The following is a 26,049-nucleotide window of genomic DNA, read 5'->3' as shown; positions in this document are numbered from 1 at the left end:
CTATGAATCCCAGCATGAGAAAAATGCATGGCAATATATGTAGTAACCCCCCAAACTGTTTTGTCCATTAATTCTCAGTGTGATTCCCGAGGAAATCAGGTGAGTGTATTTAATGAAAGATGTGTTGGTCTTGTAAAAATCTGTTCCATCTTTTGATACTCCTTTGCTAAAAAACTAATGTGTGTACTATCACACTATCATCAGACAACAGACATTCCTGTGTATCAAACTGAGTGCAATATTGGATGTGTTGATCATAAGAGTCTCATTAGTGAGGATGCTTAAATAATTATAAAAAGATGCCAGAGTGGTACTTTTGTTATCACATATTGATGCTTTTAATCCTAAAACTTAGGGTAATTACATGTGTATATGCTTTTCTTTTCTTTTCTTTTCTTTTTTCGGTTGGGGGGGGGGGGGATGGGTTGTTACAGCATGCTTGCAATTTAAAACTAGAGTTCAAGTTGGAAACCCTGAACTGCCAATACCACACTTATTTATATCATGCTTTCATCACAGTGGGCTCAGTTTCACATATTCAATGAAATTTGAAGATTGATGAGTTTTTGTTATCATTGTCTAAATGATTTATCATGGGCATCTTTAAATGCAAATAGTGGAATATCTGACACTTTCTTTATGCAGCATTGCATTCAGTCATGAACTACAAAGATTTGTGTTGTTGTTTTTTCCAGCACTTTTGTGTGTTTTATCATGTACTGTTCATCCAAACAAAATATTTCTTCAGCATTCCTTCAGAAAATTGTGTAGCTTGCATGCTATTATGCCTTCAATATATATATTTTTTTTGCCCTCTCTCTCTCTCTCTCTCTCTTGTGTGTGCTAGTATAGGTAATAGCTGCCATGCTTTCATTACTGCAACCTCTAAATTTCAAATGCACATCAAGTTTGTCTTCAATTAAAAAAAAAAAAAATAATAAAATATCACTGTCAAATAATATATTGAATTGTGTTCATCCACTTCCTCTGCCTTTAGTCATTGTGTAAAAGTTATTAGAATGTGTAACTTCTCAACTTTTTCCTTATACTTGTTCTTTAATGTTGTGTATTAAGTTATAGCCTAATATGCTTGCAGTGTGAAAAAAAACAATAACAGCTGACTTAACCCTTGTCACCATACAACGTGTGCATGGATCCCTAAATTTTGACTAGACTGGGTTACACTAAGTAAAATGCACAGACTCAACCTCTTCTGTGACGATCAATGTTGAAAAATGTGCTTTCCTACGAAAAGTATCTCTTGACATTGTATGCATGCTATTAAAGATTCCCTTTGATGTGAAAAGCAGTAAACTACACTGCAAAATTAAGATGTCACTCACGTAATTATATGACAGATATATTGTATGATTGATGAAAATGATGATAATCGTTGAAATTATTCATACTACTGTTATTTTGTACAATGTTAATGAAATTGCAGAAAATTAATGTATTTTGGAAAAAAAATGGCATACAGAGAATAAATCAAATCAAATCAATACAATTATAATTCAGATATGACATGGGCATACTCACACACACATACACATATCCTCTAGAAGAATGAACTGAAAATCTATAAGTGGTTTCAGATGTGACTTGATGTATTCATCACTGATGCTCCATCTTCTTTCCTCAATGTTTCCTAGGGATACCATGCCAGTTCTCCCCACGCTGGACTACACCAAGGTGAAAGAAGACATCATGAGGGCAGAAACCAGGAGGAAAGCCCTCCTCCTCCAGGCATTGAGATGGGTAAGTGATGGAGGCAAAGGAGGGATGATTATTGATTTAGTTTTGTGTGTTTCACAACAAAAGGTCCAACCCCAAGCACCCTCTAATCTAGAGATTCTCCCACCTGAACCCCTTGCAAACTTGAGACTTCAACTTGATGTGCACAAAGCACAAAGTCCCTTGGGTCAATACAGTTCTTGATGCTTTCTCATGCTATCTCAAGCTTATTTTTCAACATACGATGTCATTAAGTAAGTAATAGTTCAATGATTCAAATCATATATATTTGGGGTTAATAAATCTTCATTTCATATATCATAATTGTGTAGATACTATTCATGCATGCATATGAAATTGATTGGCATCCACACAACCATACAAACGGGTGACACAGAGCCAGGGCGTGAGAAATCTAATCTCAATCGAAAGAACGGGAGATTTTGCAAATATGGGCTTTCTGCGATAGACCTCCCATCGAAAGTGGGAGAGTTGGAGTCTCTGTTACAATCATACAAGTCTTGTTGTAGTATGAGTGTTTTTCAGTTTGTCTGCCCTCTGTACAAATGAACTTTGTAAGATCGCAACTGGTGATCTACATTTTTAGGAAACGTGTTGGAAAAAGGAAAGTCTGCATTGGACTACTTTACATAACATCATCAGAATTTTGGAGCTCGAGTATTTTTTCCAAGTTCATTGTGTCACTGCTGGCAGCTAGGATAGCCTGGTGGTAGTTCCACTGCCCGGAAAGCAGTGGATAACAGATGTAATTCCTGCTTTCCCTTTTCCGACATGTTTGTTTAAAATGTAGATCAGCAGTTGTGATCTTGCAAATTTCATTCGTACAGAGGGCAGACAAATTGAAGAACACTCGTTACCTCATATCTTACCCCTCTCTTGCTCTCAAGTCCTGTTGAGTTGGTAACTTTAATACTTGTGACTGACAGAGGGTAAGGCTTGATAAAGTTTTCCCATTAACTCGTGTAGAAATGCCCTTTAATACTCTTCAGACATTTTGATGGTCATGTGATGCTGCATGATAGTGGTAGGTTTATCTTTTATGCCTATAATTATTCTCAATTCTCAATTATTATTGATTCTCAATTCTCAATTCTCAATTCTCAATATGCCTATAATCATTCTCAATGAATGAATTCTCTCATATATCAGTACAAAATAATGATTGAAGTGTTTACAAACACAAGGTTTTATGATTAATCCTTTCAATATGGGAAAAATAGAACCATAAATACAGGTTTAGGTTGATTTGTTGTAAGAATGGCTGCTCTGTAGAAGAGGATTTGTTTCCTATCAAGGCTATCAAGCAGTTTATACAATACATGTCAGCATTTTATTGAAGGAAGATTCAAGCATGCAAATGGGTTATATTACATACAACTGAAGTACATACAATGTACAATGTTTGTAGCTTCTTGCCCAATGCATCCTTCAGTTGAACTTCTTTATAGCTTGTTGATCTTGTACACTTCAAGGTCCTGTGCAATCTTATCTCATATTTCATATGATCATAATACTGTAAAGCAAAATATTCTTGTGGCATGCAATTTTTGTGACCTGGAGCTGGTGGCCTTTTTCACAGCATGAAATTCTCGCAAATCGCCTCTGGCATTTAATGCTTGTAGTGCAGACAAGAACTTTCGCATGCATTTTAATTTCACAAATCTTGGCTTTCGCAAAATTTGCAGAATTAATATTCATGCGAACATTCCTCCTTTTACAGTATGATGTATGAAAGTGTCGTCATTGTACTTACCACTTCTTAATGTGGTGTTGTTTTTTTTTTGTTTTTTTTTTTAGAATTGCCTGGTAAGAGATTAATGAAGTGGAATATGTTTGTGATTGATGTCTTACTTGTATTGTATTTTATACAGCGCCTGACTCGCAGTGAGCCTGGAGAACAGCGTAGTGAGGTCATATCAGCCTACATCAAAAATGACATCCTGGGTTGCACACAGCCTAGTCCCTATCAGGTTAGTTTGTGTATGTAGCGACACAATCTAGTGTAGATTGTGTACGTAGATCACAACTATGGGTAAATCTTGAGAGGATTTACTGCCACAGCAACAAAAATGTTAACTAAGGAAAAATTGAAATCATTTGCAGAAATATTACAACGAAAAGCACAGAGAAATTTGTTTACTGTAGAAGTGGAAATTTTCGCAGTGTTAAGATTTTCATGCATTTTTGCACAACCACTATCAGAAACTAGCGCAAAAATAAAAGCATGCAAATAATTTTGCTTGCCATATGCTCCAGTAGTTGATACACTCCACGGAATTAAAAACACATGAAACTCATCTTACCTAGCTGAGCGCGAAAAATAACTCGAGCGAAAATATCCACTTTTACAGTACAATGTTACAGGCTTGTTGTCTTTTGGTTTACCTTCAACTTAGACATTTTCAGCAAAGTGATAAAGGTGATATTTTCATTGTATTAAAGACTAACTGCTGTGCACTCATGATGGCGGGCATAAAGGTAGGATTTTTTATTTTTTTTTGCAGCTTGTTATTAGTTTTTGTTGGTAAGGGACATTACAAAATAAGAAGTTTTAGGGGGTATTTATAGTGCCCTTTACCACTCAGTCTGAGTGCTTAAAGGACATGAAAAATCTCACAAAGCAGGAGTGTATGATCTTTATTCCATAGGCAGTGACATGTTAGGCCGGGCGCTTTGTAAAATTTGAGCGATTAAATTTTGCATATGAATGGACCTTTGTTTCATTACTTTATTTTTCCCAGGACCACATGATGGAGATGTTGACCTATTCAGATGAGGTTGTTCAGCAGTACTTGGCTAGATTGTTCAATGCCTTTGCCTCTCTGTCTGTGGGTGAGTTTTATACAGCTGTGCTTCCAAATGATCCACGCCTTGTTTTTTACGATGTTTTTTTACTTTTGACCCTAGCCGATACCTTTGTTAAAGGGACTGTACAGTACTGGTTGAGGTGGGGATTCATGTTGTGAACATTCCTAAGTGAGATAATGAAAAGCCTCTTATGAAATATGAAAGAGCATGTAATTTTAAGAAGGATTCAATGTTTATTTGATGAAAATTGGTTTTCAAATGGCTGAGATATCCAAAAAAGTGGTAATAATAAAAGGCGACATGCCACAACTTTATTAGAATCTCTTTGTTTCACCTTGTTTTTGGATATCTCAGCCACTTCAAAACCGATTTTCATCAAATAAATTTTTGATACCCCTTAGAATGACATGCTCTTTGACATCTCATAGAGTGGTTTCTGAATATCTTGCAAAATGTTAAAAGCTAAATCCTCACCTTGACCAGAACTGTACACACCCTTTAAAGCATAATATGTACAACGGGTGTGGTAGGTGCTGATATCAAAGTCAAAATTCAGGTGTGTAAAGGAGAATTCAACTATTGATGCTATTAGTTTGGTTTACTTCACTCTCATATCATGCATACAGGTCGATCATACCTGGGCAGGTACCGGGACATCGTCTACACCCTACAGGTGACTTTGCAGTCTGAAGAGAGGGACTCTATCACCAGGGAGAATGCCCTTGGGGCACTGCAGAAACTCAGCCTGAAGTAAGACTAGTGGCAAGGCAAAAAAGCAACAACAACATCAACAAACATGACACAAAAAGGGAGAGAAACAGAGAGATAGACAGATTGAGAAACAGAGATGGAGAGAGAGAAAAAGAGAAAGCCATAGAATTTGTGTGTGCCAGGTAGAGCACAAGTATATGTGTGCATGTTCATTGAAACAAAAGAGGGCTGAAGTGAATGTGTGTGTGTGGGGGGGGGGGGGGGGGGCAGAAGGAAGAAAGAGAGAAATTGGGGAATCAAATATGGCTTTTTATATGTAATCATGTGATTTTTCTTTTGTAATCAATTATTTGGCGCGGGGAGGGATGGATTAACCCATTCTATACGGGAACCTTGTGGCCTGCATATTAAGTCTATGGGCATTTCAAAATTCAGTATGGAATGGGTTAAGCACATTGCTGTTACTCCTGCACTATATATACATGTCAGAAAATTACTTGAGGATATAGTGAAGGGATGTTACAATGTATAATAGTTATTTCATTGTTGTTTTATATCAGTTTGTCCTAAGATGATTGTATTCAAAACTTGCACAATTAATACAATCCTAAGTAGGAGAATCAAAGAAATAGGAAAGGATAACTGGTAGACAACCAAGACAACCAGCAGCATTTATAACTGAACTGCTTTTCTTTTGTTGTAGTTCTTGCCTCATTGTTTTTTTCTCGTATGAAATGAAAACAAATGTGAGCCATCCCAATATAATGAATCATGCATTGCCTTATCACGCTGAAATGCTGCCATGATCCCTTTTTTCTGCAGGAGACATCTCCAGTCAGCGATGATAGAGGGCGGTATCATCAAGTGGCTTGTTGGGGTTCTAGAAGACTCCGACTCGCTGTCAGACTACACACTAGAGTACTCCATAGCCCTGCTCATGAACCTTTGTCTGCGTACATCAGGTAAGGTCACATTTTCTCCAACAACCATTATTCTTGATGGAAGGTGGCATACATTGTATTGTGTGAATGCTCAAACATTTTGGTATGAAAGCACTGGTGTATAGCACACTCTTGGACCTTCAAACTTCTGCATTTGATCCTTTTCAAACCACTGTTCTGTACCCTGCCGCATTCAAATTGTTCCAAAGTGGTTGTAACCCATTCTGTACCAGGGACTTTGGACAATGTCTACAATTCTATGGGGATTTTCTGAACTGATTAGCACCCAAAGGACACAAAGGCCCGTATTCTGCTAAAAACTTAGACCCGAGTTTAAACCCACGCCTGGGTCTAAAGTGGGTTTTCTGGGTTTAAACCTGGGTTTAAACCACCAGTTTAGACCCAGGTTTAAACCCAGGTTTAATTGGTATTCTGCTAAGTCCAGCTGTGGTCTAAATAGGGTTTGAATTAAACCTACCCAGGAGGAGGTTTATTTCGAGTTTAAAATCGAGTCTATTAGTATTACGATGACTGGTAAAGGTACCAGCACACAGATCAATGCCAATGGCACAAAACGAGTGGCTGGCTGGATACAGCAGCAGCTGCCTGCAGCTAGCTTGCCGGCCAGACGCGTGTACACACGAGATACGCCTAATGTACTAGATCTAGTACTTGTACACTTAGAAGAGACTCGAGATCTAAATGTTAGAAATACTAGTCCTAGTACTCCCTGTACTAATAAGTATACGTTAGTCTAGACTTTACGATGAAAATAACCTGAAGACTAGACCAAGAACTCAATGTAGGACTAGAGGGTAGAGCCCGAGGTCGATTTGGCATATTTTCTAGTTGTTAGATAGACTAGATCGAGAACCTAGATCGTAGGACTAACGTTAGGACTAGGAGTAGGGTCCTACTAACGTTAGTAGAACCTATTCGAATAGCTAGAGTACATTATTGTAACGTTAGGACTGACGTTAGATCTATTAAAAGTTAGGTTAGTGTGGTACGGTAGGCCCTAGGTAAAATCTACTTCTAATAATAATATCGAGACAGGGTTGATATAGGCCTAGATCTATTTATAAATTTTAGAATGGTTTCCATTGTTATAAACTGACAATCTTAAGAGAAAAGCTTTTATTCAATTTCCTACCTCAAAGTCCTGGTTTGATCAATCGCCAATCCATTCCGAACTCACGATTCAATCGACATAAAAAGCCATGTCCCATCCAGCGCACACAGCAACTGTGCCGCCGGCCGGCGCGGCGCGATGGCTCTGCTGGTACTGAGCATTCAAAGCTATCTAGCCAGGAATATAATAGCGCTACGCTATACGCTTATCATGTATCCTGTGATGTGCATCGCACACGTACACAAACTGTGCAGTAATGTACAGTGCTTCACGAGCCGTCACAAGCAAAAATACAGCATGCCCTTATTCGACATAAATACCCGTAAAAACTATTCAAAATCCAAGAAATTCACGCTCATGTGGCTGATACACTGCCAATAATAAATTTAAGTGGATTTGTGGAGAGAAAAGTACTCAGAGAGGGAGAATTTCTTCTTCCATAGAGGGCACCATGGTGGCTTGACCAAAGACTATTTCGGGTTTAATTTAAACCCGAAATAGACTTGGGTTTAACTAAACCTCGCTAGCAGAATACAAAATTAAACCTCGGGTCTAGCTAAACCATAGGTGAGTCTAAAATGGGTTTAAACCTTGGTCTACAGTAGAATACGGGCCAAAGGGTTAAGCAGAAGATGACTCTTTGACAGTGTAGGGTGCCCTCCGAAACTCCACAGGGTTTGGTCTGGCACACAAAAGCTCATCATACAATAGTTGCAGCTGTCTGCTGATACCCCCAGTGCTTAATTCACTTTGGAAAACAGAAAACAAAAACAGAATGTCCAGATGCCTGCAGAGACTGTCAGGCTTGTTTGTTTGTTTGTTTGTTTTTTCTCTGTCTGTCTGTCTGTCTCTCTCTCTCTCTCTCTCTCTCTCTAAAATGGGCACAATTGCACAAAGAAAAGTGTGAAATAATGCTCTGATAATGCAATTTTAGTTGGGTTGTGACGAAAATGCAACAATATTAGCCAAATAGGTACGCTGATATTATTGCAACCTCAGATCATATCCGATCCCTGATGCTGCACAGTGTTGTGTGATAGATTACAAATCTGGCCATACTGTATGCTGTAGCAGCATCCATCAACCTTCTTTGTGAGAATGAATCACATAAAGCTTGTTGGGAAATAGGAATACAATGTACTAGGCCACAATTGATCGTCACGTAGGGTTCTACCTACCCACTTCTGAATGGGAAGAGAGCTTCAGGAATAAAAGTTGTGTACTACGGTTGAAATTATTTGACACTTGCCATCTCAAAATACTCCAAAACAGCATATTATCTTGGCAAATTGGGTCAGCTAGACAAGCTTCTTGGTAGAACCTTTCGATACATCACAAGCAATTTCCAAATAGTGGAAGATGAACTTTAGCCCTTCTGAGAGGTGATGAGAACTACATCGGAGTATGTTTTAAATGTAAAACTTTTGCTCTTTTGTTTTCCTGTGCCAGGTAAAAAGAAATGCGTGGATGACAAGGTTCAGGTTTTGCATGTGATAGCAGATCTGCTTGGACATGAAGATCAAGAGGTAAGAATAACATTTTTATTTTTCAATGACAAGGAAACAAGAATTGATGGCTTTTCAGATTAGATAGCTGAATTGCCTTCTATTAAATATATGTGATGTGCATATATACATGTACATAATGATTCACTACAGTCTTTCCATTCTAGCTGAAAATGTTCTTTATGCAAAGTAGTGAATACACACTCTATCTAACCCCCCATGATTTCATGTGTGCTTTCTGTAGATTCGTCCTTACGTGAATGGAACATTGTACAGCATTTTATCAGTGCCAGAGATAAGGGACCAAGCCAGAGAAATGGTGAGTGTTGTACCCTTTGGTTGCATTAAGTTTCAAAATAAATTTGAATGTGCCATGCCACACCAGGCTGTAGCATGCCATTTTCTGTCATGCCATTTTTTGCATTTTCTTTCTAAAATTACTGCTTGTTGCTTAATTGTGTTCACAAATCTCTGTCTGTATAATTGTCAGCCTTCTTTTCTTTTTCTATTTCTTTATTTACTCTATGTCAATGAATAAGATATTCATGTTAGGGTTGTTGTGGTATTTTTTTGGTCAGTTTGGTATTTGTGCATTGCTTGTGACTGTCATGTTCTTCAGGCTGGAGTTAACCTCACAGGTTTAGAGTAATCAAAGTTTTGTCTCTTGATGTGTGATGTTTGTGTTGTGTTTTTCATTATGAAGTACACGTACGTACACTGTATTATTGGTAAAAAATATATGTGCTTTGTCTATATTGGTCAGTTATTGTTATGTTTGTGTCAAATTAAAATCATCTGTTGCTGTTGTCCTATTTTATTAGGGAATGGAAGAGATACTGAAATGTTTCATCAAAGAAGACACACCAGAGATGAACAGACAGATCCACTTTATCATCAAGCAGCTCAATTCAGGTGGGTGCCATGGCAGGTCCAACACATCAAACTGCTAGTTTCTGTGTCTCAGTAGCAATGTGTTTCTGCTGCCTGTCCCATCAAGTACTCCACCATCATATTCTTAAACTAGTTTGGACTTACTTGTATCTTGAGCATGTTTTAGAGTGCAAACTGTATTACGTTGTACATCTGAGCTTATTCCAAAATGATATATATACACAGTCATTTATTTTCATTTCTAAGGGTACTCGGTGCCACCCTGTATAAATGCAGTGTCTCTCTTGAAAGTGTTTAATCCAGTCTTCAGACTTATATGATTCAAATTCATTTTTCTTTAAGCCGGCAGTTGTCATTTGTCTTAGTCGCTATTTTGTTTGATGAACTGAACGTAATTCATAAATGCACACATGTCATCAGGCTGACAACACAAAGTGGATTAGCGTTATTCACATCGTACTTGTAGCTATGCTGTCATGACTAAAAGTTGAATGACATAGGAGAAATGTGCCCTTGACATAGTATCTGCCAGGAACAAGCTCATTTTCTCTTGCACTTTTTATGTGTTACCTTTGTGAATTAACTTTAATTTTAATGTTACAGTGGACTTCCATTATAATGAAGTCCTTAGGACCGGCAATTTTCTTTCCTTATAGTGAAAGTTCGTTGTAACTGAACAAATAAACTATTAAAAAACGTAGAGAGGATATTGTTTTGACCTGAATTTTTACTTTGTTGTAACAGCAATTTCATTACAGCCATATTTGTTATAACGGGAGTGCTCTGTACACTGTAAAGCTTTCATGATGATTAACTCTGATGCCAAGAACATGCCATGATTGGAACATGCTCTGATGTTCTGGTAAGAAATTTGTTTTACTTTTAGTCCTCAAACCCTTTTACCCTGTACACTCACAGATGTGACAGCGGATGATGTGGACTCGGATGATGAAGATGATGAGGATGAGGTGTGAAAGTTTTTTCATGTATTTATGGATTCATTTAATACACCACAGCACTATATACAGTACTTGTTTGAGGAATGCATTAAACATCATTACAAAGCTTGTACGAGTTTAAAGCAAGTTTTGATAAAGTTAGTGGGTAGATTGGACAACCCATCCTCCCTTTAACCAAGTGTAAGATGCAGTTTATTGACTCCAAGTGTTAGTCATTTGACTTGGAGTCAATAATGCAATTTATTGACACCAAGTGTTAATCATTTGATTGTTCTTTTGTGTGTGTATGTATGTATGTGTGTGTGTGTAGATGAATAGTCAGTCATGAATTTCCCAAATTATGGGTTCTTCATGTACTGGTACGAACATTTAATCTGTTAATGGAAAATTGAGCTAAGAAAATGGGATTCCAACAGGATTCGAACCCGAGGTCTCCGGATTGCTAACCTGGTGCTCTACCGACTGAGCTATAGAAAGCCCAAGTACAGTGTTCGTCTCAGAAACCCTTGATTCTCGATGCCCAATTTAATCTGTTAGAGAGGCCCACTGCACAGTAGGAAGCTTGCAAATTAGCATGAAATGTTGGGTTTTCCCTGAATCTTTCATCTGGCCTTTGCCTGGTCTATTCATGTGGTCCTGTGTGGTATAATGCTTGGCCTTCGTAGGAGGACCAGGACCAAGACGCCATGGAAGCAGACCTGGACAAGGCAGAGGTGGTGAAGGCAAGGCAGGGAGAGCTGGCTGGGGAGAAACTCCTTATGGCCCATTATATGTGGGTGAGTAAAATAGACTACTAGAAGCCATGCCTGTACAACAGAAAAAAATATATATATATTTTTGTGTGTGTAAGAGAGGAGTGGGGGTTGGTGTCCCATCTTACTTTGTTTAATTATTGATGACCAATATAGAGCATGAAAGCAAAACATGTCTTTTTGGCTTTGGCTGTCGGTTTCCTTTTTTTTTTTTTTTTTGCATTATGACAAACAAATAACAAACAAGCAAATTAATGGAAAGAAAGAGAAAGCCAGAAGAGACCACGTCATAACTATTTCTACAGAAAGAATTAACCCGTTGAGGACGGCTTGATTTTGCTACTACAGGCAATTCCCATAGACCCCTGCCCGAGTATACTCGGGTCTTGTTCTTAACCTGTTGTACGAGTCCCGAGTATACTCGGGGAAGCGTCTATGGGAAATGCGTTTTGTAGCAAAATCAAACCGTCCTCAACTGGGTTAATGGGTTAAAGAGAAATTGTCTCTGTTTTCTCATAAAAATACGCTGTAGTTATAGTCCATTTTCCCCAAGTATTTCATAGCAAGTCACAAGATTTGTATATACACTGTAGTTTACTCTGCAGTGAGTGCCATAGGAAAAAGTACTGCTAGGTACTGTCTGTTTCTCGGTCTGTCTGTCTCTGTCTCTCTCTTTCTCTGTCTCTTTGGGTGCATTCAAGCACTCTCCTAAGCAAACCGAACCGTACCGAACCTGCGCCAGAGGAGTGCTTGAACGCTCCTAAAGTGTACCGTAGCGAACTGATCCGAGCCAAAAGTGGACCACTTCATGATGTGCTCCAAAAGGGTTACAAAAGCGTACCAGACGTTTGCATGTGAAGAATGCGTGTAACATGAACATAGGTCATTATGCAAAGAGTTCATTCTCTTTGCTCGGGACATCTGTAAGTAGTTTAACCCTATTTTAACTGGGCTATTTGAGACCAAGTTCAATTTGACCCCCCCCCCTTCAGATCTCAGCCGGCGATCGTTTTGAAATTTTGCCTAAAGATAGAGCCGGATGTCAACTACAAGATTACATGGTCATACAATAGAAAAATATTGGCTTTCTATTTTTAATAAATTAATTATGCAAATTTATGCATGAAATCGTATTTCACCTATAACTCTATTAAAAATACTGAAGGATTGCTGAATTTTTCTGTCAGAGTTCCTCAAGACACATCAAACAATTTTCTTGTAAAAAAAAATAGCACAATCAAAATCAATTTCATTTGTTTTTTATTGTTTTGTTAATTTCTTATGTATTTTATTATTTTTTGACCTTTTGTTTTCTATTGTGTTTTGGCCGAAATTTGTTGCAGGCACTTTTTCAAGCTTATCTACACTAGAATTTATTAATTTCAATGGTTAAAAGTTGAAATAATCTAATTTATATCAATTTAACCAAAAAACACAATTTGCACTGTTTTCGGGTTGATATGCATATGCAAAACATTACGTAACTTCACAACGGTGGACCCGGACGTCGCATATTTGGTCTCAAAATATGCGGGAGACTTCAATGAAAAAAGTCATGAAATGACGTGGCAAAATCTTTGCGTGATGCAGAATCGTGGCGAATGGTGAATGACATTGTTGCTACTAAATGCGTGACCTCCTCTAAAAATAACACATGAGGTACGCTTTCTCCACACAGCACTCAAACGCTCCAAGTTTGGCACAGTACGGTATGGTTTGCTTTGATTTGGTTTGCTTTGGTTTGCTTTTGAGTGCTGAACCGCACCCTTTGTCTTTCTCTCTCCTTATGATAATTGGGGCAATCTTGCTGCTCTCATGCACCATAAACTAGCAATTACACCATTCCAACCAGAAGATCAAATCTCCAAGCAAGTGGTGCATTGTTTCACACCTTTTTGCTCCTGTTATTGTGTGTTAGTCTGGAATAGTCGTAGTTTCAGTGAATTCCATTTACCATAATCTGCTCCCCTCCTTTTTCCCAGGATGGCCGATCAGCAACCAGAGGGGGCAGCAGACAGTCCCAGAAGCCAGCCAGCAGACAAGGGTAGGGAGGATGTATATCTCACACATGTTTATTTTGAGTGTGCAGTGTTTCGCCTTCATGTCTTTGTGATCGCTCTTCACAGTAAAGCTGATAGTTCCTGTGATATGTGTTTCAATGGTGTACTCGCCTTTCACCAACTCTTATCAGCTGCAAACCCTTGTGTATTGTGCTGAAAGGCACAGCTAGGTACCCACTGTTGTCATGGTGATACATTATGTTACACATTTCATTTCTCTTGTGAATATTATGCAAACTGAGACACTACTGAACAATGCAAGATTGTTCATATATTTGAATTTGTTATATTTTGATGATAATGGGCCAGGCTAGTGATGGGATGTACAATATACATTTTGTATGTAGAGAAGAAAAGGGAAATCTTACTCCATGAGGTGTATAGTGTCTGTTCAATGCCAGTGTGCAGTTTCTTCTACTGCAATGTCTGATAAACCACATTAAAAACTGTCCAGTATCTTGTCATAGTTGAAATCTACTCAAGGTAAAATTGTAGCTGTGTACAGTCAATGTATAATCTGACATTGACTCAAATCACTTATACTGAAGTATTGAGTTTTTAAACCTTTGACAATTCTGAAACACATGCTCTTAAAAAAACAAACAAACAAACAAACAAACCAACCAAAACCAAATCTCCCAATAATTTTGCCATTTAATTCATACTTCTTCTTTTTTTATTATTATTTTGCAGGATTGAGGGTCAGAGGCATCCCAGTGCATCCAATGGACAGGTAGAGTACTTTTCATTGTCTTTCTTTTGTTGGCATTTTACTGAGATGACTGAATTGTGTGAAATTCAGAAATAACAAGACTCTAACAATTGAAAAAAGATATCATATAGATAAAAATGAATGAATAGATAGTGTCAATCCAACCTATGCAAAACTCAAAAGAAGTGATGTAGAATTATATTTGAATGAAGTTTCATGCATGAATCAATGTGTTATTTTGTTTCGTTGTTGTTTATTTTCTACAGTCAACCAGAGAAAGTGACTTGAATGAATGAATATTCGAGCGATTTATAAGATAAAGAATAGATTTAGACCTGTAGATGTCATTGTTATAGAGCTCAGAGTATTCAGCGCAAGGAAAATTTAGGAATATGAGGTTTACTGTATTTTCTGTTTTGTTTGTTATTATGTAAAATCTTATTATGCATTTCTTATTTTGTAACTTCTTTATGTGCCATGTTTCTATGAGAGGAGAGTAGTACAAGAAAAAACGAGCAGATGATCAATAGACCGTGTCTTTATGAAATTAAAAAACACTAACACTTGTTACTGTAAGTCAGCATACTCAATGTTGAAGAATACTGCCAAAAGTGCTCTTTTATAATAACTATCTCATTGACTTTTATGATGCAGCTCACATTGTTTTTGTTGTTGTTGTTGTTGTTGTTTTTGCTTTTTCTTCTCTCTTTCTGGCATATCTATTCTAAAATATTCTTTATGCATTTTATGTGACTGTAGGAAGCGCCCTCTAGGGCTGGAAGCAGACAGCTTCAGAAGCCAGCCAGTAGACAAAGGTGAGGTTACAATAGTATTCTATGATGTATTATATGAGTGTAAGCAAAATAATGATAAACATATTTCACATTGCTTTTCCTTCTGAATTTCAGTCCTGAGATCAATCAGCAGTATTTAGTGGTACTTCAATGTCTTTTGTATAGAATAGACATAATATTCATCCATTCTCATTGGGATAGAAAAATTTGATGATATTCCTTGAATTCTTTACAATACATATGAATTAGACCTTATAGTATTATATGTTTGTAATTAATATATTTGAGAGAGATTGCTAATGAATATGGATGTAAACCCTATTTCTGTTTTCCATTTTCAGTGGCAGTATGGATGTACAACATCCTGGAACTACAGTTGGTCAGGTAATGGCATGATCTCATTCAGTATTCATTTCAAAGCTGAAATCATTATCAATTTGAAGAAGAAACTTTGCAGTTTGATATTTACAAAGTCATAAAGTGATATGAGTCATATCACAGGCATTGTTGCTGCAATCAATGAAAATATATATTAGACAGCTTTTGACATGATAGTGTATGATCATAGAAACATTTCTGAAAATGCCTATCTCTTATTTATATCATATGACCAGGAGGTTTGTTTTCTGTGGAAAAAAGTTTTCTATAAAACCTTGAAAATACTGAAAAAACGACAGAAAGAAGGAAAAGCAAAATTCAGTTTTCTTCTCACTGCAATGCAAATGAAGACACTTTAATTATGATCATGTCTGTGTAGATAAACTGTGAACAAGAGAGTTGCGTTGCAACCAAAATTTTGCTGTTCAGAGGAGTAGCTTCTTACTACTCAGTCTCTTTTTCTCTTCTTTAATGAAATCATAATGTATTCTTAACCCGTTGAGGATGAGTCCTGAATATACTCGGGCTGGTGTCTATAGGAAATGCGTGTTGTAGCAAAATCAAACCATCCTCAACGGGTTAAACATCTGAAGATGTCATGGATGAGACTATTTACTAGGTATGGTAACTAACCTTTATAGGTGTAAATGAAGTGGTGATGATAGCTTATTTGCCTAATGATTTCTGTTGACATCTCACAGGTTTTCATATCCATTTTTATGCCTCCGCCACGAAGTGGTGCCAGAGGCATTATGTTTTCAGGCCGTCCATCCGTCCTTCCGTCTGTTCTTCCGTCCGTCTGTAATGAATTTTGTGGACAGCATAACTAAAAAACCTTTTGAGGTATCCTACTGAAACTTGGCGTGTATGTGTATTAGGGGGTGAAGTTGTGCCTATGAACTTTTGGGCGCACATGCTCAAGGTCAAAGGTAAAAAGGTCAAGGTCAAATGCGTAAAATTTCACTATTTCCACCATATCTATGCAATGCCTGAAGATATTTTCTTGAAACTTAATGTATACATATATTACCCAATTAAGATTCTCTTGTGAAAGTTTTGGGTCATAAGGTCAAGGGTCAAAGGTCACAAAGGTCAAGTAAAAATATCAAAACTTCACTTTTTTCTCCGTAATTTTGAAATTGTTCGAGGTATCTTCATGGAACATACATGTACTGACTGGCAGTGATTATCTAGAGAATATAGGGTTCAAGGGGTCAAAGGTCAGGGGTCAAAGGTCAAGAGCAACACTTTAACATTTTACTATTTCCCTCATATTTATGCAATGCCAGCAGGATTATTATTATTTTTTTTTTTACACTTGGTGTATGCATGTATAACCTAATAGAGATTCTCTGGAAACTTTCTTTTTTTTCTTTTGTTTTGCCTCAAAGGTCAAAGATCAAGGAAAAAGGCTGAACTAACTTTTTCCTCCATATCTCGAAAGTGGCTCAAGTTATCTTGAAACTTTTTACATATTTATGTATGTTCTGCCTGACAGTGATTATCCCATGAATTTTAGGGTCAAAGGCCAGATGAAAATGGTAACAATGTACTTTTCAATACAGAAATTGCACTTTTTCTCCATACCTTGAAAATTACTCAATGCATAAACTTATGAATGGGCAAATTCAAATACATGCTCTCCTATTCATCCAATTAAACCTAGGTCAAGGAAGGTGAACATTCAACACATTTGTGACAAACTTGTCATTTTAATATTTTGCCAATTTTGTGAAAATGTAATCACACATTGTCCACGTGTACTATAGACCTATTAGGAGAATCATGCATTATGGTGGAGGCATACCAGTCGCCTTAGCGACATTTCTAGTTTTGTACTACAATTTTATGAAATTGTGTTATGAAGATAACATTTTTAAAGTAATGTTCATTAATTACCTGTTTCATCTTGATTATCTATCTTCATTGCAGATTTCCAGACCCCAAACTAGCAGTGGTAGTCGAGCAGGGTCTGCTGGTAAAGGAACAGGTGCTCAAGGTGCAGGTCAGTAGATTCAAATCATGGTTTGAAATATGTGGGTAACATTTGTTTTGATTTGATTTTACATCTTGAGCTCAATAGAAAGGTGAAGATTTGAAGAAAAAACAACAACAACAACAACAACCAAAAGAGTAAGAATGATTGAATCCATGTGTACCTCAAGAATTTAGGAGGAAAGATTTGTGACCCGCTACAACAAAATGATCCTAAAGTCGGGCGAGGTCGATTATTTAAAAATTGCATGACACAATTCCCTAGTCTTTCTGCTTTAAATTGATATATAACACGTCTTATAAAAATAATCAGCTGCGGAGATATCGATGTCTAAAAGAGAGCATGTCAAGACGTCTGGGAAATCACTGTTTCGAGAAAAGCGCCCTAAAAGTTCTCCTTGCGACGCAATCACAATCAAGAGACACGCAAGTCACTATTCACCTCCGGACAATAGAAGTTAAGCCCTAGCAACCCCCGAAATGCTCATTCAAACACAGCGTCGGCGGTCTCCTCACCAACCAATCAGTGACCAGGATGTCAGGAGAAGCGGCTAGGCATAGCGCAACCCGCCCGCACGCACCAGTCGACTGGGCAGTGTGCGAGCTTCACGCTTCGGTTAACGGCAAGCAGCAAACTGACCAATGAGATCACTCTGGTCGTTGTTAGGGGCGGAGCCTATGTGTGGCGCTCAATCCAAATGTTCGAACCAGTTTCTGCTTCGTTGAAACGCCAAAAAAACATGGCCCAGAAAAACGTTATTTTTTGGTCTTTCCTTTCATCATTTTACTTCAAAATTTCGACAGATGATAGAAGACATGTCAGACTCTAATAATATGTCAAATTCAGAAAATCGTAAGTTTTGACCAATTTTGATGCTCTTACTTCAAACTCGATTTTCACGGCTTCGACCGTGCGCGACTTTAGGACCATTTTGTTGTAGCGGGTCACATTTGTGGATTACAGTAATTCATGCACCTGCCGAAGCATTGTAGCTGCTAAATGACAGAGAACTCATTGCCTTTTGCTTATTTCTCCTTACAGTATGTTCAGAGACGGGTATCAACTTGGTGTAAATCTCTATTTTGTAGTTTTTAAAATGCCAAAAGATGTGAACTTCTATTGCTTCTGTTTGCATCTCAGTTGTAGGGAAACTAACTAATTCATTGTCACATTGTTGTGTTCTTTCTTCCCCAACCCATACCTTGGTGCAGGTGATCTTCAACAACACAAGGTCAGTCTGAATTTTGTAACTTTGATAGGTGGGGGACCCCCCCCCCCAAAAAAAAACACAAACAAACAAACAACAAACAAACAAACAAACAAACAAACAAAACAAGACAAAACAAAACAAAACAAAACAAACAAACAAAACAAAAACCAACCCTCGGGAGTTGTAGTTCCTTCTTTGAAATGTCATTCAGAATGTTTCTTTATGTGAAAGTGTATCAAACATTTTTTCTTTTTATGCCTCCGCCACGAAGTGGTGCCGGAGGCATTATGTTTTCGGGTTGTCCGTCCGTCCGTCCGTCCGTCCTTCCGTCCGTCCGTCCGTCCGTCCGTCCGTCCGTCCTTCCGTCCGTCCGTAATGAATTTTGTGGACAAGGTAACTATCGAAACCTGTTGAGGTATCCTAATGAAACTTGGCATGTATGTGTATTAGGGGGTGAAGTTGTGCCTATCAACTTTTGGGTGCACATGCTCAAGGTCAAAGGTCAAAAGGTCAAGGTCAAATACATAAAATTTCACTATTTCCACCATATCTATTGAATGCCTGAAGATATTTTCTTGAAACTTAGTGTATACATGTTTTACCCAATTAAGATTCTCTGGTGAAAGTTTGGGTCATGAGGTCAAAGGTCAAAGGTCAAAAGGTCAGGGTCAAATACATGAAATTTCACTATTTCCACCATATCTATTGAATGCCTGAAGAGATTTTCTTGAAACTTAGTGTATACATGTATTACCCAATTAAGATTCTCTGGTGAAAGTTTGGGTCATGAGGTCAGAGGTCAAAGGTCAAAAGGTCAAGTAAAAATATTAAAACTTCTTTTTTTTCTCCATACCTTGGAAAATTGTTCAAGGTATCTTCATGGAACATAGTATTTACATGTACTGACTGGAAGTGATTATCTAGAGAATGTAGGGTTCATGGGGTCAAAGGTCAGGGGTCAAAGGTCAAGTGCAAGACTTCAAAATGTTACTATTACCCTCATATTTATGCAATGCCAGCAGGGTTATTTTTTTACACTTGGTGTATGCATGTGTAACCTAATAGAAATTCTCAGGAAAGTTTTTTTTTTTTCTTCTTTTTTTTGCCTCAAAGGTCAAAAGGTCAACGATCAAGTGAAAGTGCTGAACTAACTTTTTCCTCCATATCTCGAAGTGGCTCAAGTTATCTTGAAACTTAGTACATATTATGCATGTTCTACCTGAAAGTGATTATCTTATGAATTTTAGGGTCAAGGGCCAGATGAAAATGGTAACAGTTTACTATTCAATTCAGAAATTGCACTTTTTCTCCACACCTGTACCTTGAAAATTACTCAATGCCTAAATGTATGAATGGGTCAAAGTCAAGTTAAAGTCCTTAAATCCCTAGATACATGCTCTCCTATTCATCCAATTAAACCTACGTCAAGGAAGGTGAACATTCAACACATTTGTGACAAACTTGTCATTTCAATATTTTGCCAATTTTGTGAAAATGTAATCACACATTGTCCACATGTAAACTATCTAGACCTATTGGGAAAATCATGCATTATGGCGGAGGCATACCAGTCGCCAAAGCGACATTTCTAGTTTTTTTGCTGCAACGTTAGTCAGTCATTTATTGCTTGAAGTCTTATGTTGCTCTTTAACCATAAATGTTGCAGAGCAGAGACAAATTAGATGCAAGTGTCATGCCTTGTTGAACCAGATGTTGCAATGTTGTAAAATATCAAATGGATAGTGCTTGCTGATTCCTATGTTAGTAAGAAAGGAAAGAAAGAAGATTAGAGAAACAGAATATATACTTGTTTTTATTGCCTTCATTTTCTTGCTGGAGTAAGTATGCAAAATTGTTAGCACTGCATGAATTACTTCACCCTTTATGTGCCACAGCACTTGACTGAACTTGCTATGTTCCGCCATCTGCATTCAATAATCCATCCAAACATGACATGGTTGTGGAGTTGACAATCCCGTGGAGGTGTAGCAAATGAATGTGCCCTACAAATAGTCCAACAGGAGGTCATGGGTACACATAATAGGGGTAGGGGAATTAGGTACTCTCTATTCATTTACAATTACTTTCCAGACATTTATGTCAGTCAACAAAGAAACACTCTGGCATGTGCACCAATCAGCTATCCAAGCAGGCTAAGGGTTGTCATTTCCATAAATGTGTCATTTTGTTAACATCATTTTGAATTTTAATTGTTTGCTTTCTTGGTGTCAAATTATCATCAGGATTCAACACCCAAACCAGGCAGCAATGGACCAGGGGCCAGGTAGGTGTGATTGCCTCAATGATCAGTTAGTAGCAATATGAACAGTGTTATGCAGAAACAAAAAATACAGCAGACATACGATGTATGTAGATAAATGAGGCAAAATTGACAGCATAAGTGTAATTACAGCTGTACTACAGATAGTAGTGCCTCACTTCAATTGCAGCTATAAATCAAAGTGATTCTAGTTGTTGTGGTCGTAGAATACTTCTGCTCATAATAGGAGGTATCAGGAAAATAACAGCTACGTTCTAAATCACCAAGTAGTTTGTTGTCAGTGATGCATTTTTTTTTATTTTTTTATAGTGCTGATGATAGAAACATAAGTGAATAAAACAAGCAGCATTAAACAATGTCTCTGAGTCCTAAAACACAGAGAAGAAATTTTAAATTGTAATGGTATCTTGTTCCCATCTCTCAGACCACCAGAATACATGCAGGCATTTGAGAGTAGGCCAAAGATCCCACGGACACCAGAAGGAAAGAGGCCAGCCAGCCGTGGGATGACCCCGCCCCCTCCCATCAAATCTTCAGACTCTCCCCCTCCCAGCCGGCCTGGGACTGGAGGCAACAGACTAAGTAAGTGTACAGCACCCGATGTCAATTTCATGATGGTGTCAACACGTGTATACAAACAGATAGAGGACTACATGTATATACGAATTACAGTGTTCTGCAAATGCTAGTTTGATTAGTGTCAGTGTAACAGCACCAGTATCTTCTCTACAGTTGTCATTATCATTGTCGTGATAGAGCTACATTGTATCTTAAACTATTCATTGTCATTACACCTGTAGTGTCATTATCACCAGTACACAGATGAAGAGCTTTGACAATTATCAGTTCTGCTGCAAGGACATTGTTATGAACACAAGTATAAAGATGCATTGGCATGGTGATACTTCTGTTCTTTGAGAATCTGTATTAAAGATGTCCCATACCTGGCATTCCAGATTCCCATGGCAGCCTACAATGTACAAGGTTCTGAATGGAATGGAAATCAATGAGTCTCTGTAATATCAATGTTTGGTGTTTTCCCATGTTATCAGGTGTGCAGGCTATGATAAAAGATGGTGCTTTTTTATGTTTATGTGTGTGTTTGTGTCTGAGTGTGTGTGTGCGCATGAGGAACGTGTGCATTATCCGTTTTTAGATTTGTCCCAGAGGTTATGCTGACTGTCTTGATATTTTCCAACATTTCCAGTTGTGAAAGAATGCAAAGAGGTACTGTATACGCTATATATTTCGCGGGGGTTTTATTTTCGCAAATTTCGCAAGTCGGGAGCTTTTCGCAAAATTAACAACACGCGAAAATATTACCTTCCAAAATGAATTCCTTGCCTTGATGATACGAACATTTCAGTACTAGTAATACCATGTCACGGCTTACCGAACAGACCATACTGGCTAAGCTTGTTTACGTACATATAGCACATTCACGTCTACTTACGAATACTGTAGAGAGCCAATCCATTGCGCCACAACGTTACAAACACGCGGCGTGTCACCCTTGATTACATGCACTAGTACTAGCTCCTGCGTTTGCATGCCGCTACATGTCAACTTTAGGGGCCGGGGCTTCGTATGCTCCAGCTGGTTGCCGCTGAATATACTCATACCCCTCGTACCACTCATCAGAAATCTAGCGCGATGGACTTAACCACTTCAAAAATGTTGAATTCTAACGTACTAGTTCGCAGAGTTTAGTTTTTTTTTTTTCATGCAGTGTATAACTAGTATCATTCTTATTTGCTAGTAAGTTGAAAATTCACACTTTCTTTGCCACTTCATATTTTCTCTGGTCCCCCAATCGCGAATTTAACCACTCGTGAAAATGTGTGACAGCGGCAATTCGCGAAAATTTATGTACGCGAAAATTATAGCGTATACAGTATCTGCCAACAATTTGCCAGTAATTTTACCTCACTGCATACCAATTGCAGGGAGTCACATTGTGTTTGAAAAAATGTCCTTCCCAAATCGTCCAACCCTCCTATCCCCCCACAAAACAGAAAAGAGGAAGCCCATACCTCAGGACCTGCCACCGGTGGAGAATGTGGAGTTGGGAGAGGGGCCCATATCCCGCCTCTCAAACCCCCGTGGGGGGTCAAACAGTAAGAGAGTGTCCCACTAACAAACACAATATGTATCAGTGTGGCTTGCACATTAACAGGAAAGTCGGCTGGGAAAGCTGTGTCTCTCCAAGGCTTAACCCCCAAATGTGCTCTAATTTCGAAATGGGCGCGTTCCATGGCCAGCTTTTGCTGCCAACCGTTACAAAAGAGCGCAGTGTGTTAAAACATATTGAGCAATCAGTGTGGCATAACAGGATAATCAAAATGTTAATGCTTTCTTAATGCTTGTTATTGTACATGTAGCTAATAGCTACATGTACAATAACAAGCTTGTCATCAAATGATATCAAATTTTGCCTTCCCTTATAGTGTTGTACATTTGTATTTACATCAAAGTGCTCGTGATAAAGCTAGAATGGAAGTTCTGCTTTTTTACTTGCCAGTGTGAAGCAAAGATTACCCCGATGACTTCTTTGCTGCCACAGCTTTACTAAACTACATTCATCAGAATATTTTATGTGATACTGCCACAATTGTGTGTAGAAATTTATGCACATAATGCTCAGTGTAAGTACACAAATGTTGTATCATTGTGCAGAACTATCCAGTTTTGTAACTCACCCAGTTTGGGAAGTGTCGGTTAATGTTGGTTTGAGCAAAGTTCATTTGCTTGCCATCCCAGATGTGAGCTGTGTGCAGTTTACTCAAAAACTATGATTATATTTTTCCATGCCTCAGTGATTAATCCCTTTTTCAGCTTTCCAATCACATTAATCCTGTTTAGTCATTGTTTTGTTTTTGTTTTTTGGGTTTTAATCAAGAGAGTATCATATCCGTTTCAACTCAATACTATACTTGTCTGATCATAAGTTATATCAAAAGATGTAAACTTATCTCCTAAGTGTGCCTTCATTTTCATACTTACGTGTATACTCCTCAGTTTCATTATGCTCCTGCAGTTAGATTACATTGAACTTCATATGTACTTCCACTTTCAGTGATTTGTATTGAATTTCTCTATTACATCCTGTTTTATCTATTTATATTTGTCATTCTTGTCAACTCTTTTTGTCTCCGTGGCATCCTGGACCTACCCCCCCCCCCCCCGCCCAGTCTTCCCCTCTCCCGTAAGTTCAGTGACCATTCCACTGACCGAGGACCCGCCGACCCCACAGTTAGAGCCTGTCCGGTCAAGGGTCGGTTCAGAGCCTGTGGAGTCGAGAGTCAGTTCAGTGACCCTCCCTGTCAGTCACCAACCCTCCAGCCCATCGGAGCCAGGGTCAAGATTAGCGTCGGTGAAAAGTATGACTTTGCCGTGTGTGGGTTTTTTTTTCCCCCCAACTGTGACTAACCACCACATGTTTTATCCTGCTTTGCTTTGTGTTATGAATCACATCTACAATGTCTTAAATTTCACAAATTATGTTCTAGGATGTACATTTCTACATCTACAATGTCTTAAGTTTCACAAATTATGTTCTAGGATGTACATTTCTTCGTGGATACCAGAGAAAATGCAGGAAATCTTAGTGTTAAAATCATACCAAGACCAGCCTTGAGGCACGTGATGTACATCTGTGATTTACTGTTATCAAGAAGTACCTAACCACTTTTTCTTCTCTCCTGTCACTCATTTTTGCTTTTCATTGTTGTTTTTGACTATGTACTTGTATACTTGAATCATAATATTGTAATCATCATGCTTCCCTGTTGTGGAATATAAAGAGATGCCCAGCTCACATGTTTTTCTCATGTGTTCTCATGTGTGTAATTTAATTCTAGTACATTTGTACAAGGCTTTACATTTCCTTATAGTTGCTTACATTGTACCTTTGTACAATGTATTTACGGATGATTACTTGTTGTTGTTGTTGTTCATTTTCCATCTGTGAAGATGGCTGGATAGCCCATATTCAGCTACACTAAGCTGGTCTTCCATGGGGTCCAGTTGGATGTGGGGTGGGACCACTTCACCGGGTTAGACACCCTGCTCTTTGCGATGAATGAATGAAGCGGGATCTTTTACGTGCATGAGCTGTGACTCTCTCATACACGGGACCTCCATTTTATGTCCTATCACTTATACTTGTACAAAGACTGAATAAAAATTTAAAGACACTCCTTACCTAAAAAAAAATCTTACAAATTGGAAAGAACTTTAGGAGAAGGGGGAGAAAATGTGTGGAAGGAATGGCTAGAAATCAACACTGTTTGATGAAAGGTAGGTTGATAGATAATGTGTTTGTCTTTTCTCCGTTTTGCCACACGTTCAATTTTTATTTTTTTGGTGGTATTCTCTTTATCTCAGGTTTAAGATCAGTTGTTACTCCGGGAGATACGGTTGATAAATATGGCGTTCAGCCAGCGGACAGTAAGATCTTGATGCAGTGATCAGTTGAATCTCGCACCTTTCAAGGGCAAATATTTGTCCCACTTTTTGTTGTTTTCATATTCGTTGTAGTTCCTTGAGTGCACGATAGTGGAAACCTCTTGTACCACACTCGTTGTGCACTGCACCTGGCAAAATGCAGTGACAACTTCATGATTAGATTCATCTGAAAACTGCACTTATAGATGGCATAGAAATCCATTACTGTGTGTAACACAGCTTTGTTTATATTCATTTATAGTGAAGCCTCATCTCACATCGCACTCAAGTCACTGATTAGGTGTATCTCTATACTTTTACAGCGTCAACAGCACCTGTCCAGATAGTGTTAGACCTTTGCTGAATGTCACACTGTTACACCAGTGTCAGACCCTTAATTTTTGTGTTTCTTGATTTCTGTGCTATGTAATTCAAGCTTTAATCCCCCCCCCCCACTGCTCGCAACAGATCTTTATAAGTCCTTTCCAATACTTTGTGATATTTGACTGTTTTGCAATGTCTAATGACCCATGTCACTCTGGAATTAAACTGCCATCTAAAGAGAAGTCACTACACTCCCTTGCAAGTGTTTCATCCTGGCAGACACCATTAGTTTATACTGACACTTTAGGCATGCACTGTTTTCTTTCACATAAGACTTACACCATAATACTTACACAATTGGCCGACACCAAAGGCTGACACTAGAGGCTTGATT

The 26,049-nt window shown here is 38.2% G+C and overlaps 1 protein-coding gene across 1 annotated transcript in view; it reads left to right on the top strand.

Annotated features, from left to right (window-relative positions):
• The window catches only part of LOC140238538 (lisH domain-containing protein ARMC9-like), a 35,435-nt gene extending 10,081 nt beyond the window's left edge, over positions 1 to 25,354 (top strand). Inside the window, exons 9-30 of the mRNA XM_072318442.1 lie at positions 79 to 99; positions 1,653 to 1,758; positions 3,627 to 3,725; positions 4,497 to 4,587; positions 5,190 to 5,313; positions 6,097 to 6,236; positions 8,797 to 8,873; positions 9,097 to 9,171; positions 9,674 to 9,764; positions 10,662 to 10,711; positions 11,368 to 11,478; positions 13,437 to 13,498; positions 14,208 to 14,247; positions 14,986 to 15,041; positions 15,362 to 15,404; positions 17,331 to 17,403; positions 18,606 to 18,625; positions 20,848 to 20,888; positions 21,310 to 21,467; positions 22,901 to 23,002; positions 24,077 to 24,265; positions 25,272 to 25,354. Coding sequence (XP_072174543.1) covers positions 79 to 99; positions 1,653 to 1,758; positions 3,627 to 3,725; positions 4,497 to 4,587; positions 5,190 to 5,313; positions 6,097 to 6,236; positions 8,797 to 8,873; positions 9,097 to 9,171; positions 9,674 to 9,764; positions 10,662 to 10,711; positions 11,368 to 11,478; positions 13,437 to 13,498; positions 14,208 to 14,247; positions 14,986 to 15,041; positions 15,362 to 15,404; positions 17,331 to 17,403; positions 18,606 to 18,625; positions 20,848 to 20,888; positions 21,310 to 21,467; positions 22,901 to 23,002; positions 24,077 to 24,265; positions 25,272 to 25,354 — 1,852 coding nt within the window. The remainder of the gene's footprint in view (positions 1 to 78; positions 100 to 1,652; positions 1,759 to 3,626; positions 3,726 to 4,496; positions 4,588 to 5,189; positions 5,314 to 6,096; positions 6,237 to 8,796; positions 8,874 to 9,096; positions 9,172 to 9,673; positions 9,765 to 10,661; positions 10,712 to 11,367; positions 11,479 to 13,436; positions 13,499 to 14,207; positions 14,248 to 14,985; positions 15,042 to 15,361; positions 15,405 to 17,330; positions 17,404 to 18,605; positions 18,626 to 20,847; positions 20,889 to 21,309; positions 21,468 to 22,900; positions 23,003 to 24,076; positions 24,266 to 25,271) is intronic.
• Positions 25,355 to 26,049: the final 695 nt, after the last annotated feature.

Source organism: Diadema setosum, chromosome 15, assembly GCF_964275005.1.
Source record: "Diadema setosum chromosome 15, eeDiaSeto1, whole genome shotgun sequence".
NCBI lineage: Eukaryota > Metazoa > Echinodermata > Echinoidea > Diadematoida > Diadematidae > Diadema > Diadema setosum.
Note: the sequence above shows the minus strand (reverse complement) of the source record. Positions and strands in the feature narration are given on the sequence as shown.